General features: G+C 44.3%; 3 protein-coding genes across 4 annotated transcripts in view; 1 reads left to right on the top strand and 2 right to left on the bottom strand.

Moving 5' to 3' along the window:
* Positions 1-62: 62 nt before the first annotated feature.
* Positions 63-1858, bottom strand: LOC125707782 (NPC intracellular cholesterol transporter 2-like). The gene is made up of 5 exons (XM_048975118.1): positions 1723-1858; positions 1341-1433; positions 895-1002; positions 625-797; positions 63-422 (listed from the first exon to the last, which is right to left on the bottom strand). Exons 2-5 carry the CDS (start codon positions 1417-1419, stop codon positions 336-338), a joined length of 447 nt encoding a protein of 148 aa, XP_048831075.1. The 5' UTR covers positions 1420-1433; positions 1723-1858; the 3' UTR covers positions 63-335.
* Positions 1859-1881: 23 nt separating this feature from the next.
* isca2 (iron-sulfur cluster assembly 2) lies at positions 1882-4128 on the top strand. Its single transcript, XM_048975114.1, has 4 exons — positions 1882-2038; positions 2554-2731; positions 3050-3165; positions 3346-4128. The coding sequence occupies exons 1-4, from the start codon at positions 1896-1898 to the stop codon at positions 3518-3520; spliced, it is 612 nt and encodes a 203-aa protein (XP_048831071.1). The 5' UTR covers positions 1882-1895; the 3' UTR covers positions 3521-4128.
* Positions 4129-5164: 1036 nt separating this feature from the next.
* The window catches only part of eml5 (EMAP like 5), a 53138-nt gene continuing 41243 nt past the window's right edge, over positions 5165-17059 (bottom strand). Inside the window, exons 29-44 of one of the 2 annotated variants that reach the window (XM_048974703.1) lie at positions 16341-16349; positions 15058-15136; positions 14329-14458; positions 13778-13876; positions 13413-13433; positions 12392-12565; positions 11165-11373; positions 10361-10518; positions 10080-10194; positions 9545-9733; positions 8861-9033; positions 8489-8651; positions 8126-8229; positions 7550-7703; positions 6781-6881; positions 5165-6522 (exon numbers count right to left, since the gene is read on the bottom strand). In XM_048974703.1, coding sequence (XP_048830660.1) covers positions 6486-6522; positions 6781-6881; positions 7550-7703; positions 8126-8229; positions 8489-8651; positions 8861-9033; positions 9545-9733; positions 10080-10194; positions 10361-10518; positions 11165-11373; positions 12392-12565; positions 13413-13433; positions 13778-13876; positions 14329-14458; positions 15058-15136; positions 16341-16349 — 1915 coding nt within the window. In that variant the 3' untranslated portion in view covers positions 5165-6485. Of the gene's footprint in view, positions 6523-6780; positions 6882-7549; positions 7704-8125; positions 8230-8488; positions 8652-8860; positions 9034-9544; positions 9734-10079; positions 10195-10360; positions 10519-11164; positions 11374-12391; positions 12566-13412; positions 13434-13777; positions 13877-14328; positions 14459-15057; positions 16441-17059 lie in introns of those variants that run through there. The other variant, XR_007382292.1, reaches the window with a different exon arrangement.

Below are 17059 nucleotides of genomic sequence, written 5' to 3'. Positions count from 1 at the left end.
GTTTTGTCAAGTTTCCCCAGAAAACACTATTCTGTAGAAAACACAACTGCATTAAACACATAATGTTTTTAAAGAAATCTTTATTAGATATGCATTAAAAAAAAAAAAAAAACTCATTTCAAAATTACAAAACAATGCAAGGTGAGCATTTGATATAAAACCGGAATGCAGAACTGGCCCAAAGTACAAATTGGCCATTTCTACATTATGTACAAGGCCCAGTTCCATTACTGATCCCTAGCAAGTTAAAAAAATTTCATTAAAATCATTCTCAAGCAGAAATAAAATATTAAGCGCTTGATCTTCAGGTTGCTTCCATCCAGTAGAAATTGTTCTTAGCTTGTTATCTGAACTGGGAATTTAATACAAAACAGATCCTTGCTGGAATCATCTCTCAGCTCCCACTCCACAACCAGTTTAATCTTGACATAATTGGGATGGGAGGAAAGGAAAAAAGGTCACATTACTCAAGATTGAAGTAAAAGCCACTATGAGGCAATCAAATAGTAGTTAAAGGTAAATATTAACATCAGTTACAAAGGAATACAATACAGAACAGAAGAGGAACCATTCTTCTGTTCTCCTGGAACAGAAGAGGAACCATTACATTTCAATAATACTCACTGAAGGGTATTCGGGTTTGACTGGGAGCTCATTAACGTAGTTGTAACTCGTCTCCTTCTGAATAGGACAGACAATTCCAGACTTGCATCCATCTTCAATGGGTATGGGGAAGGGGATTGGAACACCAGCTACTATCCCATGGACCACTGCTTTGCTTGTCTGGCTCGCAACATCTGTAGTGGATTAAAGGGACAAAATTCAGGCAACTGGAGCATTGCAGCTGGTTATCAGTTTTAATTATAGTCATGCAGAAGGCATGCAATGACTTACCACTACTGAAGGTCACATTGACAGAATATGACTGTCCTTTGCGAAGCTCACAAGGCTGGTTTGGGCATGGGGTTATATCAACCTCAGCCACCTTCCCTACCACAGAACCTAAACGGAAAAGTATTGGTATTTAAGTGGCATTACAACTTCATTTTTTTCCGTACATTTGTTAAGAAGAAAAAAAAAAGTTTCAAAAGTAATGCTAACGGGAGACTGGCAGAAGTGACATTCGTGCCTGAAAAAGATGAAACACTTTTTACTCCTTTATAAACAACTGAGCGTGCCAATTGTATCTCAGCAGCCAAAACAAGAGCCTTATTGTTAATGAATTACACACCACAAGTACAGGAAACAGCAACATAAATTAAAATGAAAGCTGCTGAAATGAAAGAAAATCTCGATCTGTGATTTCATCATAATGAAGAAGAGAAAATGTGGATACGTACCACAATCAATGAACTTCACAGGCTCGGCACAAGTAACAGCGAAGAATGAGAAACAGATCAACAAAGCACGAAATTCCATTGCTTATGCACACGCTGAAAGAAATATTACATTCACTTTATGAAACACTGCTTCAGGCATACGGAACAGCAGAAAACAAAATGCGATATCACCTGACCAGGCGAGACTCAGCAGATAACCCAGTCACATGATCAATGACTAACTTCACTTTTCCCCCCTTCGTACCATATGAGTGTATTACAAAACACGCACCATTAGAAAATGTCAAAATGTAAAAAAACCAACAATAAGAAACCTAAAACCACTACTAAGAACCCCCTTGAACGCTCATTTACACTTTTAAAGCTATTTGTTAGTACTAACCTGCCAATCCTGAGACTTCAACTCCACTTCACTCCTACCCAATCGCCGTACTGTTTCCTTGTCAGGGGTTTGCGCTGGCCAGCGTTAACATCATTGAGCCCTCCGTCATCCAGCCAACGAACCAATCGTGTAATAACAGTTAGACTTCCTGGATCCTCGCGAACATCGCTTTCATGACGTCTAACTTCAGCGACAGGAGAGCTAGCCAATCGCGTTTCTCGTATGTCCAAATCAGGCTTCGAAGGTTATGGAGGATGTCATTAATTTGTGGAACTATGTTCAATGTAGTAAGAGTTGCAGCCCGGAGTCTTGGACGGTAAATAAATCAGGGTTTATAAAGGGTGGATGAATAACGTAATGAAGACACTCCATACCAACCCGATAAACTTAATTTTCTTGTTGTCGTAAAGGAAAATGATGACGAACGCGTTGGGTAGCAAAGATGCTATCAACGTATTTTGAATTCATTTTACAGTTATTCGTTATGACATATTTAATCGTTTGGGACGATTAAGAGGAAAGCCATGCAAAACCGATACCAGATCAATGGTTAGCGAATAGGAAGCTTCTTTATATAACTTGCTGAAGTTAAACACATAAGAGACGAGTAAAGTAATATGTTCTTGGCTCCGTCGGAGTGCAGGCTAATTCTGTAAATCCCATCTTCAAATTTATTTCGTAAAAGGTTATTTGCAACAATTCGAGCAATCTTGGGAGTACCTTAATATTTTGTCGTGCAAGATGAAATGAGTTAGCTGTTTAACTGATGTAGCAAAAATAACTGAATCTGTTGCATGTTTTAATCAACGTCTTTTGTTTTCATCTCTCCAGGACGTCTTCTCGGACGTTTCACAGTGCTAGACATCCTGTCCTCTTCCGAGCACCACCGGTTAACCCATATTTTGTTTCTGATGAGAACCGCCGCTGGAGCAGCTCTTCAACACAGGAGAAGCCGAGCGACCCCAAGCAGACTGAATATAAAGTCTTACTCAGTGAATCTTGTGTGAAGGTGGAGGAAATCACACAGTGCATTTCATAAAGTTATACTGAAACAGTTAGGCTAAAAGTCACTGAACACATTTCTGTGTTTTATTTGAAAGTAATTGCAGTATTCACTGATTTTGTTTTTAAATTCTAAGGATCTTTTAACATTTCATTTTGTTTTTTTTTTTTCCATTTTGTAAGCTCCAGAGGCCTAATCCTAGCAAACATACAGGTTTATCCTTTGTTGATAACCAACAGACTCACATTATGCCAAATGATTTGCAGATTAACGAAATGTAACAAATTTGAAATATAAATACTTGTATTGATCCTTGTGTTTCAGAGACTGCAAGAAATCATGGACAAGGGGGAGTATCTGAGAATTAGGGTAGAGGGGGGAGGGTGCTCTGGCTTCCAGTATAAGTTCTCCGTTGACAGCGCAAGGAATGAAGAGGACAGGTACATTTGTCATCTGTTCCTTCCTGTTTGACCACCTTACCACTCACCATGAACACAGCTAGGCTTCAGTGATCATTTCCAGTGATTTACTATGAATTCCAGTGAATGGTGAGACAGTAATTCAGCACACATCATTGATACTCACTCCCACCCCTCATTCTCCCCTTTTCCCTTCTGTAGGCTGTTTGAGCAGGGTGGTGTGGGCATCATAGTGGATGAGCAGAGCCTGGAGTTTGTTAAGGGCTCCATGGTGGACTATAGCGAAGAGCTGATACGCTCCTCCTTCCAGGTTCTCCGCAACCCGCAGGCAGAGCATGGCTGTTCCTGTGGGAGCTCTTTCTCAGTTAAGCTGTGAGGTCTGCCAGCAGAAGATTAGCAGAGATCCCCAACGTGTGGCTTTTGGTAGAACAATATATAAAAGGCCTATTATGTAATAGTATAAATACTTACAGAGCCAATCTACTGCTTCAGTTGCACTAAAGATTATGATTAAAATCACTTGCTGCCCAAGAACTCAAGTAATGATGTAATCAGTAGAGGGCCACTGTGTTCTAACAGATTGGCTTTTTTTGCCAGTCGATTTAGATGCAGGGGATGTCGGTGTTATTACCTTTAGCGCTGGTAACTATTTTAGTATTATAATGCAAAAGCAAAGTTGCTGCAAGATGGGAAGTTGAACAGACATTTTACTTGAATCTATTTTGAGTAGATTGTTTTTAATTAAACATATAAATACACTGTATTTCAAAGTTTTGGAATTTGTGTGTTTTTTTTACTGATAGTAGGCCTATCTTCACTTTATGACAGAAAAAGGGACATCATTTCATTAGTTATATTCGGAAATGTTTTGAAGTTTGGATAGATCAATGTTAAATATTCAGAGTTTGCATGTACCGCTTGTCAGAATATATGTAAATATGTTGTATTTTTTTTTCTGAAAGTGAAATAAATATTTAAAGAAAACCTGTGTTGTATTTCTCCAAAGAACTAATATTTAACATTTTCTGGCTTTTCATCGCTTCCATAATTGTATCATAATCCTTTTTCAAGTCATTGCACCGTTTTTGCATTATTGAATTTACAGCATGATCCATGAGCTGTATGTAAGGAATTTCAGCCTTGTACATTTAATCTAATCAGCTGTCAAACAATGGTAAAGCAGGGTTACCCGTTATCATACTATAGCAAGCATTTTTATTGGAAAAGCCACTTTTTTACCCTAAAAACAGATAAAGAGTTACCAATAGATTTTGAAGGTTAAAGTACTGCAGAAAAATCCTGACCCCATGTCCCCAGTGAAAAACAATCAAAAGAGAGTAGTTAAGTAATGTAATACCCTCCATTTTGCAATTAGTGGCCACCATTAATTTGTGACGCTAATGGAGAATTATGGGCAATAATATCAAGCTGCATTGGAATGTGGGAAATTGCAGCACTGACACATACCAAAAGTAACTTTAACCAAAACCGCTCCTTGTTTAACAATCTGTATGAGTATGTGAGGTACACGAAGCATCTCATTTCTAATTACTGCGAGTATGCAGGTTATTCCCAATGACATTCAGAGGGAGGAAGTATTGCGTGAGCTCAGAGCAAAGCATGAAGATAGTGGTGTGAGGTGAAGTCATCAGTCTGGATGGAGCCGGAACTGCAGTCCTTCTCTAGAATAGATTAGAGCTAATGCCCAGTATTGTTTTGTGTTGAACGTTTCATTTTTCATGCAGGCTGAATGTCTCAGGTTTCCCCCCTTGAACGGCTGCGATGGCTGACCTGCCATCAGACAGGCAGAAGCATCAATGGTGGTGCCATAACGTTACGTGCTGTATGACATTTCTGCAGTAAACCACCACGGCACAAATGAATGTTTTATGAAGGCACCATTTTTTGGTCTCATTCTTCATTCAGTTCAAACAGCCGCATGAAATATTTAAACGACTACATAAAAAAGCCTTAAACATAACACCTCGTCCCCTCAATAAAAACATATCAAAGTATTAGATGATTTGTCTTTAAAATTTTTTTTTATTAAATCTGAATTTAGGAAACATTTCACAAAAAAATACAAAAGAATGTTACAAATGATATTTACATTGATATCAGGAAAATTTATATATGCGCTAAACACATTTCAGCATATATACAAAATAAATGTATACTAAGAAAGAAAATATTTTTGCACTTTTTTGATTGATGTGTCTGTTCCCCAAAACATTCTTATTGAACTGAGTTGTGATTGAGAAATAAACAATTTGGTAAAAAAAAATGGCTACAGTACAATTATTTCAAAATGAGGACATGACCTTAGAAAAATCTCTTTTAGCAGTACACTTAAAATAATAATCTGAAGAAAAGCAACAGTGCATTCAAAATGCCCTCCATTTTTTTCCGTTTACTTTGACTTTTCCAGGGCTTTTGGTTTGAGAGGGATTGTCTGTCGTTAAGCCATGCAGGCGTACGCGGAGCGCGCCCACACACACGCGCGCCATCTCCGCACGCACATCGGCGAGGGTTAACTGCTGCATGTCAGGTCTGCAGGATCGCGCGTCTTCGTGGAGTTTCGGCTTCCGCCGGCAAACGCGCGTCTACGCCGACGAACCGTCGGCGGCGCCACAGTGACCGGGTCGCTTATACTAGTGCATAGTTTGCTTTGGCATGCTGACATCCAGAAGAGAACTCGGATGGTACATTCAGGAAGAAGGCCACGGGAGATTTGATTTGAACGACAGCAACAAAAAAAAAAAAGAAAAAAAAGAAAAAAAAAACCCTTCTGAACTCTCAAAGTTAACAAAAAATACTGAAGGTAAACCTCAAGCCAAAGATTCACACCAGCTGTAACTGTACACACAACAGGTAGAGTTTAAGGCTAATTATGTTTTCTATGCATATCATCAAAAATGGCATTTTCTTCATTATTTATACAGACGTGGACCATCTGGCACATTCGTGCCTCTAAAAAACCACACTCAAAAACAGGACTTTACGAAACAGCGCAAAGAGTGGAAAAGACCATTTAAGTTGCCGATGGAATCTCTGTGGTGCATCCAAGTGTTCTGTGATCCTTCCTGTGATTTGAAACCTTTGCGAACTACACTATGGATTACCCAGAAGTGAGGTTGTGGTGGACAGTACATTCGGGGGCGGTGTGATAAACAGCATACCGCGTGCTGACTTGCTCCAGCCCCCTTCTGATCTGCTAGCTGCCTGGTTTGCTGTCTCTTTAACATGCAGGCGTCGCTTCTTGGGTTCTTTGCATTCCTTAGCCATGCTGGACTTTCCATGCGGCCCCCAAAAATATGGTGGCAGTGCCCCCAGGGTGCCCCCTAGTGGGGGATATGAATACACTTCCAGACAAACAGGCTACGAAAGAGACAGATGGGACAAGAGATATTGCCATGCTTAATGTAATGTCACAACAATGCTTAAGTCACCTCCATTTTAATTATGTCACACCCAAGGACAGAGGGGATGTATGCAAATGCTAACATTCAGATTAATTTCTGAATCCTTTATGTGGTTGGACTAGAGCCCAGAGCTACCATCTGTGACCCCCATTTGTGCCGCTGACCAGCGAGAGGCTGTGGAGAGCTGTGACGGTGGCAGAGTAACAGGTCTTACCTTCTGTCATCGCCGCCTGCGCTGATCACATAGTGGTCACCGCTCGTAAAGCGGACGTTTGTCAGGTGGGCAGAGTGGCCCAGAAACCGCTTGTGTTTGGCCTACAGAGACACAAGAGCCAGTTTGCTCATAGAACTCAACCCAGTAATACCTGTCAGGATGGAAAGGAGCAGAATATGCATTTTTATAGGGGGGGGGGGGTCTGTGCCAGATTTCATCAGCTAACAGTAGGGAAAGGCATGCAAGGATTATGCTGGAAACAATCTGGCTACAGTATTAAGTTACTGGGTTAAAAGGACAGTTCAAATGTTTTATATACTGACAGTCATACAAACGTTATTTTTATTCTCACACTGACAGCAACTATTAAAAAACAAAAACTGCATATAAAATATGTGACCCATCACCACGAAATGAGTTTTAAGTCGCACTGGTAGAAATACACCCATAAGACTCATTTCGTGGTGATGGGTCACATATTTGTAAAGCGAAAGTCATGCTAAAATTGCCATATAGAGAACACAATGATCTTTAGATAGTAGGTAGGAGCAGGCATTGCATTAAAATGTGATTTAGTTACTAAATAATCCATTGCTATATAATCCATCATTTGTATCAAACTCAGACATACTATGAGTAGCAGCAGGCATCATCTGATATTATCCTAAGTAGAAATATTCATGAAATATTGTGTTGCACTACAGTAGAGTAACGTGCACGATTCACACAGAAACACAAGCAGCATATCGTAAACACGGATTATACTTACAAACTTTTCTGGACATGGAAAGTCAAACAGCTTTACCATTCCAAAGTCATCGCCTGTGACGATGTTCAGGCCAGAGTGGGACACACAGGCACAGGTTACGTCCGCTTTATCGGTATTGCGGGACCAGATCCCCAGCACCTCGTCCCCTAGGACACTGGGCAAACAGCAAGAGGCCGCTCATCGCTTCAAACACTTGGGGCTCACAACGACTGCAGCTCTCTCCTCCTGAGATGCAGGCCAGGGCTCCTCTGCAGAAGGCCAGCTGGGCAAATACTCCCACTTGGTCTGGACCACGTCTCACGAGTTCAAACAGTAAACAGACTCCATTACATTGTATTTATGAAGAATAGCCTCCTCAAATAGAGGTGAAATGTATATACATCTTGCCCCAGTTAGCGATCACATTAGTAAGGCATTAATTCGTATAGTGTCTGACATTCTGGGCTCTGGGCTCACTGAGCGCCTGTGCTGGATAAGAAGCACAGCTGGATGGATGGATGAATGGATAGATGGATGGATGGATGGATGGATGGAGGGGTGTCTGACACGTTTGCGGCTCCTCGTAAGCCTGCTTACCTAGTCCATGTGGCCCAGGTGATCCTGTCAATGACTGTCTGCTCAGTGACCTGCTTTCCTGAAGGCACCTCATATACCAGCCGTTTGTAAACACCAGTGGACAACTGTAGGGAGGCAAAGCGGGTTACAGTCTGGGGGCTTCGCACAAGGCAGGCGGCACATGGCTACAAGGGCATCTTCTCATTTTGTTTACAGTACGGACTCAAAAGTTGCTGAATTAAGGCGATGTAATTGCACTGATGACCGCTATTCAAGGTATAGGGACCACAGTCAGTCACAATACTTGCATTGTCTTTGAACGGTGCTATGTTCCCTGTCTGCTTTCTTGCCTTGTCTTACCCCTACAATGCCTCAGCACCTAACCTGAATGTAGCAGTTGTCCGCTGAGAAGTCCATGTGTAAGATGAAACTGGGAATGTCCCTGCAGCTGGTGATGCGGTTGAGCGCTGGGCCCAGCGTCAGGTCATAAAAGTCCACCGCATTCTCATTGGAGCCCACTGCTAGGTACCGTGAGCTGGGGCTGAACCTACAAAGGGACAGGTGGACAAAGTGGGGTCATGCAGACCGACACTTAGCATTAGTCAACACAGTGACCCGTCACATTACAGCAAAGAAAATGCATCTTGTAACACCATGATTAGCATGTGTGTGACCTTTGACCCCTGCAGAATGCAAATAAGGGCTACCGACATTTTACTAACAAGGCACTAGGGGAGCTGTGGAGAGCGTTCGGACCTGATGTCCTGGATGGTGCACCGCCGGTCTCTCTTCTTGCCCCAGATCTTGAGCGAGGCGACCAGCAGGATGATAAACTCGCCGTTCTTCATGCCGATGGCCACCATGTCCCCCTCAGGGCTGTAGCAGACGGTGCAGGCCGGGTGACCCAGGTTCACCTTGTTCAGCATCTTCTGCTTCCGCAAAAGGACATGAAAACACAATGAGGCGTCCTGCACACGCTGTGGCACTCCTGGGGCAGCCTTGCCTCTCAGGTGACTAATAAAACACAATATATGCTGCGTGTGAAGAGGGAGCAGGCAGTTCCCAGCCCACACAAATAAACGAATGAATTTATCCATTAACTGCAACCATGTCATTGACAGGGATATACTGGTATTTAATCAAGCAAAAATGTGCCTGTTTATAATTCATCTTCAAGGCATGGAAACTAACACCCCTCTGGAGGCATCTGCTGTGCTAAAGTAACTGTTATCTAGAGCTGAGGTTTCCCAGGTCTTTACTCTCATTCAAATGTCAGGACATTTGCCGCTTCCCTGTTTTATATGATGGTCTGCATGTTGAATGAGTTTCTCACAGGTCAAGCCTCACACGAATCAGCATGTGAATCCAGTGCTGATTTACAACGGTTCAGCCTGGGACAGCAGCTTCTGCTGAAACTCGCACACTGATTAGAGCAGGGACCTTTTCGGCGATGTCCCAGAGGCGCACGGTGCCGTCCTCGGCGGCCGACAGGAAGACGTCGCGGGTGGGGTGCGTTCCCAAGCCCCAGACGGGCCCGTCCATATGGCCGTTCACCAGGATGTTGCAGGCGGCGTTCTTCTCCCCGACTTCGATAATCTCGGCGTTGCGAGTTCCCACCAGGATCTTCCCCTGCAGCCATGAAAGCTGTGTCAGCCACATTACTCATCCTCATGCCCAAACAAATCATCCGAATCTGCACACAAAATGCCAAAGGAATTTCGCAATCAATTCTGCACGCACCCTTCGTGGTCCTGGCCTAGGACCAGCAATCCTCAGCAAAAAGAACCGTGCCAGTCTTCTCCGGTAATGTTTGTAACAGTCCAGACTGATTCGGTGGAGGTAAGCAAGTTCCCACATAAGCTAATCAAAGAGCTGTGATGCTGAGCGGCTGCAGTGAGGCCCAGCTGAAGTCCAGGCTGCTGTCTAGGGGAGGTGAAGCCTAAGGTAGCTGAAGCCCAGATAAGCCCATGCTTACCTTCCCCCTGCACACAGAGCGCACACAGTCGATGATCTGGCCCGTTTCCAGGCGGAAGGCCCGACAGCGCTTCAGCTCCTGGTCCCACAGCTTCAGAGCACCTCCCTCCTTTGACCTGAAGGCACCAAACACACACACACACACCACAAACCACAATTAGTGTTGCTACATATCCTGTAATTTTAGAAAACCAAAAGGGATATGCTCTTAGCAATCTAGAGAAAATGAGGATTATAGTTGGTCTGCCAGTTTAAGGGGCTGGGTCGGGGGTGTGTACTCACGGCCTCTCCTTGCCACCCGTGACGATGAGCCCGTCCCGCAGCGTGGTGTACATGGTGAACACGGGGCCTGTGTGGGCCTTGGCCACGATTCGCACTAGAATGTGTTCCCTCCACACACACACATCCCCACTTATGGTACCTGTAAATGTCAAGTTATTCTGAAAAGAAAACAAACCTGCACTAATCTAGTGACCTAAGAAAAAGCAGGAGAACAGTGCAGAACGAACAGCTTCTGGGAGGTGGGGGTGGTGCGTGGTGGGGGTGTCACCCGGCAGATCACGCTTCCCGGAGGAGACACTTTATTTGCTTCAAGGCAAGATTAGATTGTGTGAAATTTGCAACTTGTTTCACGGCCTTATAGATGAAAGGTTTATGTTAATTAGTTTACCCTATTTCAGTTCAGCCTAATTACATTTATACTTGTGGAAGTATTGCTAAGTCACCATGAATGCTGCGTAATTTTGCAGTCACCTTGCATATTTAAAGGAAGGTTGAATAAAAAATCTAGGGATGATCCATGTTACAAATGGTCATTCTACATTTAGTACTTAAAACTGGGGAGTGACATATGCACTGAAATAAATAAATAAATGACACAAAGACACATCAGCTAAAGGCATCCTGCAGAGACACTGTCCTTCACAAATTTTTATGCTGTGTTATTATTTACAGCTCACAGTGCTCAGCTCAGCTGGAAACATCTGGTTAACAGAGGCCAGGGAGGTTCCAGCATGTACAATGGTCTGATTGTACTGTGAGGGTGGTGGGGGGGGGGCGTGGAGAGGGAGGCCGTACAGGACTTACAGCGCCAAAGGCCACGGAGAGCATGGTCTGCATGCGCGCCTCTTCTAAGGAGCTGAGGACGCCCTTCTTGCTGAGCAGCGCACAGCCGGCCAGAGTCCAAAAGCGCACGTGCTTGACACCCACCGTCACAAACTGTGTATCCGAGTCGGGTCGGAACTCGGCCACGAAAATGCGCTGGGTATGTCCTGCCCGGCTGGCCACTTTGGCACCTGGAGCACAGAGAACAAGGGAAACAGCAGCATTGTAAGCACCTTTCACACTGACATCACCACTCAGTTAGTATCCCTCTACACTGATATCATCACCCAGTGGTATCCCTCCACATCAACACCATCAGTCGGTGGTATCCCACCATACTGATATCGTCACCCAGTGGTATCCCTCCACACCAACATCATCACTCGATGCTATCCCTCCACACTGATATCATCACAGGGTGGTTTCCCTTCACACTGATATCATCACCCAGTGGTATCCCTCCACACTGATATCATCACAGGATGGTATCCCTCCACACTGATATCATCACTCTATAGTATCTCTGCACACTGATATCATCACTCTGTAGTATCCCTGCACATGAACATCATCACTTGGTGGTATCCCTGCACACTGACATCATCACTTGTGGTATCTCTACAGACTGACATCACTACTTGGTGGTATCCCTGCACACTGACATCACTACTCGGTGGTATCTCTGCACACTGACATCATTACTTGGTGGTATCCCTCCACAATAATTTCATCACTTGGTTTGTACAAATGTCATTAATAGGCATTGTTTTCTCTCTTTCTTTCAATGGTCTAGAGCAAGGCTTCGGTTATTATCCGGCTGTTAATGAATTCCTCTTGTGTTGTTGATGAAGTACATAGTATAATAAGTAGTAATTGTGCATCAGAGAACTGGATTGTTTAATTGTGCTTTTAGCCTCTGAGCATTCCAGTAATTTATTTTAGATTTCAGTCTGATTTTAATATGGTGACGATTTTTCATTTTCAAGGGAAAATATTTATTCTTGCTAATATTTTATGACTGGATCTATTTTTAATGTTAAACGAATGTGAATATCTAGCAAATGTTGCTGTCTAAATATATATGAATTAGAAGGTTTAATAAGTACATATTCTATACTTCTGCCTGATTGGTTAAAGCTGTTTAAGACCCGAGTAAAGAAACACTGAATGGGTGTGGCTTATATCGCAGGGGTGGGGTTATGCAAATACCTTCCTGCCATTTCCAGATGGTGACAGTGTGCTCGACATCAAGCCCCACGGACAGGAGCAGCTTCCCAGTGGCACTGAAGCTGACAGAGCAGACGCCTCGAGAGTGGAAGCAGCGCAGCACTGACAGGGTTTGCTTGTTCATGGCGTCCCACACGTGTATGGAAGGAGAGGAGGCTGTGGGGGCGGAGTCACACTGCAGTCACTTACCAATGACCAATCTGGTTAATGAAAAGAGGTGATTGGTTTTTATATGTGCGCTCTTTGCACTTACAAAAACCTTTCAATGGGATATTGGAAAACAAAGTAAAAAATATCCTAATGATTTTTCAGGATTAACTGTCATTTGTCTCGGCTCTGCTCCAAGTGCTCGGCACTGGATGAGGATTATAGGGTTTTGAATCCCACCGTATGTGGGATTATGGAGGGGCGTCGATAAACGTCAGGTTGAACCGAATTCTCACAGGAGACAAACTTGGATCTCAGTTCATTAAAAGACGTAGCGATTAACAGCGTAAATCCCACCCATTAACAGCATAAATCCTACCTACGGCAGCCAATTCTGTGATACTCAAGAGAACTGTAAGCTTCAGCAAGCTTGTATGAATTGTGATCTTGTTGAAACCCTCCCCTCCACTAGATGGCAACAGCGGGACACAGATCACATGAGGTTATGCTACCGCTACACTAACTGCAAGCAGCTCAGTTGCTTGTGCTGGAGTATTGACAGAGCGGGGGGCGGGGGGGGGGGGGGGGGGGGTCGGGAGTAATGGACAGCAGAAGATCTGCAGGGGCTAGAGTGGGGCCAGCTGAGCCGTATTTACTGCGGAAGCCCAGGGAGGGAGGAGTCAGGCTGATAGGTGAACGGGCAAAATCTCGCTCTGTCTGGTCAGGCAGATACGCCTCAGCTGTTCTTTATGGCAGCACACACCCAAACTGGATGACCTCACTGCTCACTGGGGCTCACTGAGACAAGCGTCAGTGTCTCATTCCTCTGAGGCTCAATGACCAAAAGGGCCCTTACCTGACATGTCGCCAGAATCACCTGCAAGCAATAAGAACAGCAGTGAGTTGTCTGTGGCAGGTCGATCTTCAAGAATGTTTTCGTTTCATGCTGAAAGGACATTAAAGCTTCAGAGAGTCTGAATGTCAGTTATTAGGCCCCATAGAGGGGTTGCACAGCATTAGTCTGATGTGAGGCCAGGGAGCGGCAGGCCTTAAGCAGTAGCACAGACGGAATGAGAGCCCAGCTGCGCACTGCAAGCATGTTCAGCCAAATGCTCTTGTGGATTTGCGGTGACTCGCAGTGGCATGGGGGTCTGGCTGCGTGCCCCCTTGGTGGGAAAGGGGAGGCCGGCATCAGGTAAAGGCAACCCCTCACAAACATACCTACTTGGCCAGTTGCCACGACATTGGGGAACTTGGGATGCTGGTTAATGGTTAGGCACAGGATGTCATCGGTGTGTTCCACGTAAAAACTCTGGGAGGCTGGGAACAGGCACAGATATACCGTATATATACACTCAGGAAAACGAAAAGTAAGAAAGCAGATGTAATGCAGCTGATTTCAATGTACAAAAATATTACAACCAGCAGCGACAGACATTCCTCTGTTTTTCGATACTCATAAATATGTATGAGTAGACTGTTAGCAAGTCAGTGGTATTCAGAGTGAGAGCACTTCCAGCAAAATCAGACAGCACATGCTACTGCTTTTACCAAAGGCATAAAAAATAAACAGCACCAGGACTGTACAACACAGCACAGGTCATATGACTTTATAACAAACAAAAACATGCCAGAGTGTGGCCTGGTTCCTGATGCTCCCATAATTCTCTCTCAGCTTTCGTCTCTCAGTGTTACAATTCACAAAGTTCATATACTGATCCAGATTCTAACATGTCTAGAAAACATAAGGCCTTCTGCGGTTGGGGACTGACCTGTCGCGAGGTTGAGGACGATGCCGATCGAGGCCGTGTTATAGATGATGTCCGCCCCATCGTTCAGGTAATGGACGTTGTTGCGGCAGTCGCTGCCCCGATAGCCGAACACCAGCTCCAGCACTAGGTCCTTGTGGGAGAGAATGCCACAGGGTGACACGCAGTTGGGTGAAGCGTGCAAGGCGGAGCTGATGACAGCGGGAGGAAAGGCAGCCACGAGTCAGTGTCCTCGGGATTTAATTGAGGGCAAATTAATTGTGGGCCTCTGCAACGTTGCCATCTGTGAGAGATGGACCATGCGGGTTGGATGGTCCCAGAATAGCACATGATATAATTCCCTGTCCAAATTATGTCAATAAAGTTCAGACCCAATTAAAATGCATTTCCACAAGCTAATACAATCCACCTAGTGATGTATCCTGTGACGCGAGACCTTTTCGCAGGCTTGTGATAAGATCATTTCGCTAATCAATACGTTACCCGGTTCCATGAAAATGCATTCGTTATTTTTAACATCAGAAATTTTATATGTGACTGCACATTTAAAAAGGTGTTTTATTTTTAAAGTGACTATAATCATTTTTGCAATTTCAAATGTGGATCATGGTCTTTGGCAGATATATACATTTTGGATACAGCATCCAACGATAAACAAAAAGGACATTATTATTATTATTATTATTTTTATTATCATGAAGGTCGGCTCAGCTCTGCTGTGGCAGGCCTCACCTCGATGGGCCTCTTCTTCTTGCCCACATTGTTAGTCTGCAGCTTTTCTGGGGCTGGCAGAGCCCTGCTCACAGGAGGTCTGAAACAGAGGAGTGGGAATGACCTCTATTCCTCCATCGCCCACCGTACCCTGGGTGGGTAAAAGCCCCACACCTAACACACCACATTCTGCACCAAAATCCCAGCTGTACCATCTCCCACACTATCATATAACATTTTCATCCAAACATCACCCCACCCTAACCATACCACCCCTTCCCAGAATCCAATCATCCAGACCATTTCTCTCATGCTCTGTAGGCAATGACTGCTTATTTAGTATCTAGTATACCGGTCCTACTGTCCAAATTTCCCATGGAAAATGCCCTACTCATGACTCATAACTTGTGACTTCCCACAATGCTAAGCGAAAAGCAGTGATGTAACTTGTTCTCCTGTGTGCGGACAGGATGAGGAGATAGGTGTGTCTGACTGCTGCTCAGAGAAGCTGGCTAAGAGATGGATCAATAGAGTCATCATTCAGAACCATCTGGTTGGGAGATGAAGCCTCTCTAAACCATCAAGACTCACTAGAGCAGGGTTCCCCAGTTTCAGGCATAGATGGTCAGTCTGCAACACAGTTCTCTAATTTCCACCTGCTCAAACACATCTCCTAAACCTGGCAGTTAACTGGTGAGCTGAATAAGGCGCAGGGAAATCTGCAAACCGTGTTGCAGACTGGCCCTCCGGGACTGAAAACGAGGAATCCTGCACTGGGGCTGCAGGGGTCCTTTTGAAGACTTCATCAGCTTAGTTTGAACTGACAGATAAAATGCTCCTGACTTCACAGGCCCTGCGTCCACAGCAGCTAAACTACTAATGTACCACCCTATCGGAAAGTGGTAGAGAAAAACTGACCTTATAATTTATTTAATTGCCTAACAGCCACTGTATGTAGTTTTAGTCATTTATTCATATTTCGCAGGGGACCAATCTGCTTCCCACAGAGTACCTAACGCCCAGTCACTTCATCTATCATGCTGTAAGTCAAGGAGCTACCACCCACTGTGCCTCAGGTTTATCCCAAACTGCAGTATGACCAAAGCCACACCTGGAGCAAGGAGCTCCAGCTACCTTCCTACTACCACAGATTTTAGTTCTGCATTTTTGCAAATGTAAGCATACTGTGCCACAGCCCGCTCTCCCAAAGCCTAAAAACAACAGAAAGCATTTACAATACATTAATCTATTTTTAAAAATCCCAGCAACTGAAACGATGTCACTGAGAGTGGAGAGGATCTTACCTGGAGCCTCTTCATGGCAGCAGTTGACAGAGAAAGGGAACATTAGAGCAGGCTCGCTGTCTGTATGGCACGGCGACGCGACAACGCAGCGCTGCTATGGCTGGGGGGACAGAGCGCACGTCGCATTCAGCCAGCAGCACATGGCCAGGCAGGGGTGCCTCGTCTCTGTTGTCCCAGAAACTCAGGGCTGGTTCATTCCCACCGAGCACACGGATGTGCTATAGCACGCGCACCGTAGTGCCACACCAGCCATGTTCCTGCATATACACACTTGTTGCACTTCCGCACTTTGAACTTTGATACCAGGGTGGCGCTACAGGGCAAAGCTGCTCACTATGAAGTGTGGTATGGATGTTGTATTAAAAATAAGTATTTTACTAAAACTAACTTTGCATTATGTACTTACAGTATGCAAGGACATATATATGGAGTTACAAATGTATTTAATTTTACATTGCAGCCATCTGCTAATCCGGTAGCCAGGAATCATGTAGCTCATACGCTCCAGGCTGAAAACAAACATGGCTACCGGATTTGAAGAAAGGTTGGTGGATTTCAGAGGTGGAAAGGTCCAGACCAAATCCAGACCAAAGTTTTTTTTCAACCAACCAGTTGAGTATAAAGAGTCACAGTTACAGAGGACTCAGCTGGTTGGCTGAAACGAGGAGGATGGAAAAGGTGCTTATATACAATCTTTGGTTTGATCTCCTTTCTGACCT

This window comes from Brienomyrus brachyistius, chromosome 14 (assembly GCF_023856365.1).
Source record: "Brienomyrus brachyistius isolate T26 chromosome 14, BBRACH_0.4, whole genome shotgun sequence".
Taxonomy (NCBI): domain Eukaryota; kingdom Metazoa; phylum Chordata; class Actinopteri; order Osteoglossiformes; family Mormyridae; genus Brienomyrus; species Brienomyrus brachyistius.
Note: the sequence above shows the minus strand (reverse complement) of the source record. Positions and strands in the feature narration are given on the sequence as shown.

Bases quoted from the DNA above. Each gene is read 5' to 3' on its own strand.
- isca2 (XM_048975114.1), top strand. From the start codon at position 1,896: ATGACGTCTAACTTCAGCGACAGGAGAGCTAGCCAATCGCGTTTCTCG. The intron at 2,039-2,553 runs GTAAATAAATCA...TCATCTCTCCAG, and splicing joins GCAGCCCGGAGTCTTGGACG to GACGTCTTCTCGGACGTTTC. The intron at 2,732-3,049 runs GTGGAGGAAATC...CTTGTGTTTCAG, and splicing joins TCAGTGAATCTTGTGTGAAG to AGACTGCAAGAAATCATGGA.
- LOC125707782 (XM_048975118.1), bottom strand. From the start codon at position 1,419: ATGGAATTTCGTGCTTTGTTGATCTGTTTCTCATTCTTCGCTGTTACT. The intron at 1,003-1,340 runs GTACGTATCCAC...TTTTCCGTTTAG, and splicing joins TGTGAAGTTCATTGATTGTG to GTTCTGTGGTAGGGAAGGTG. The intron at 798-894 runs GTAAGTCATTGC...AATCCACTACAG, and splicing joins CAATGTGACCTTCAGTAGTG to ATGTTGCGAGCCAGACAAGC.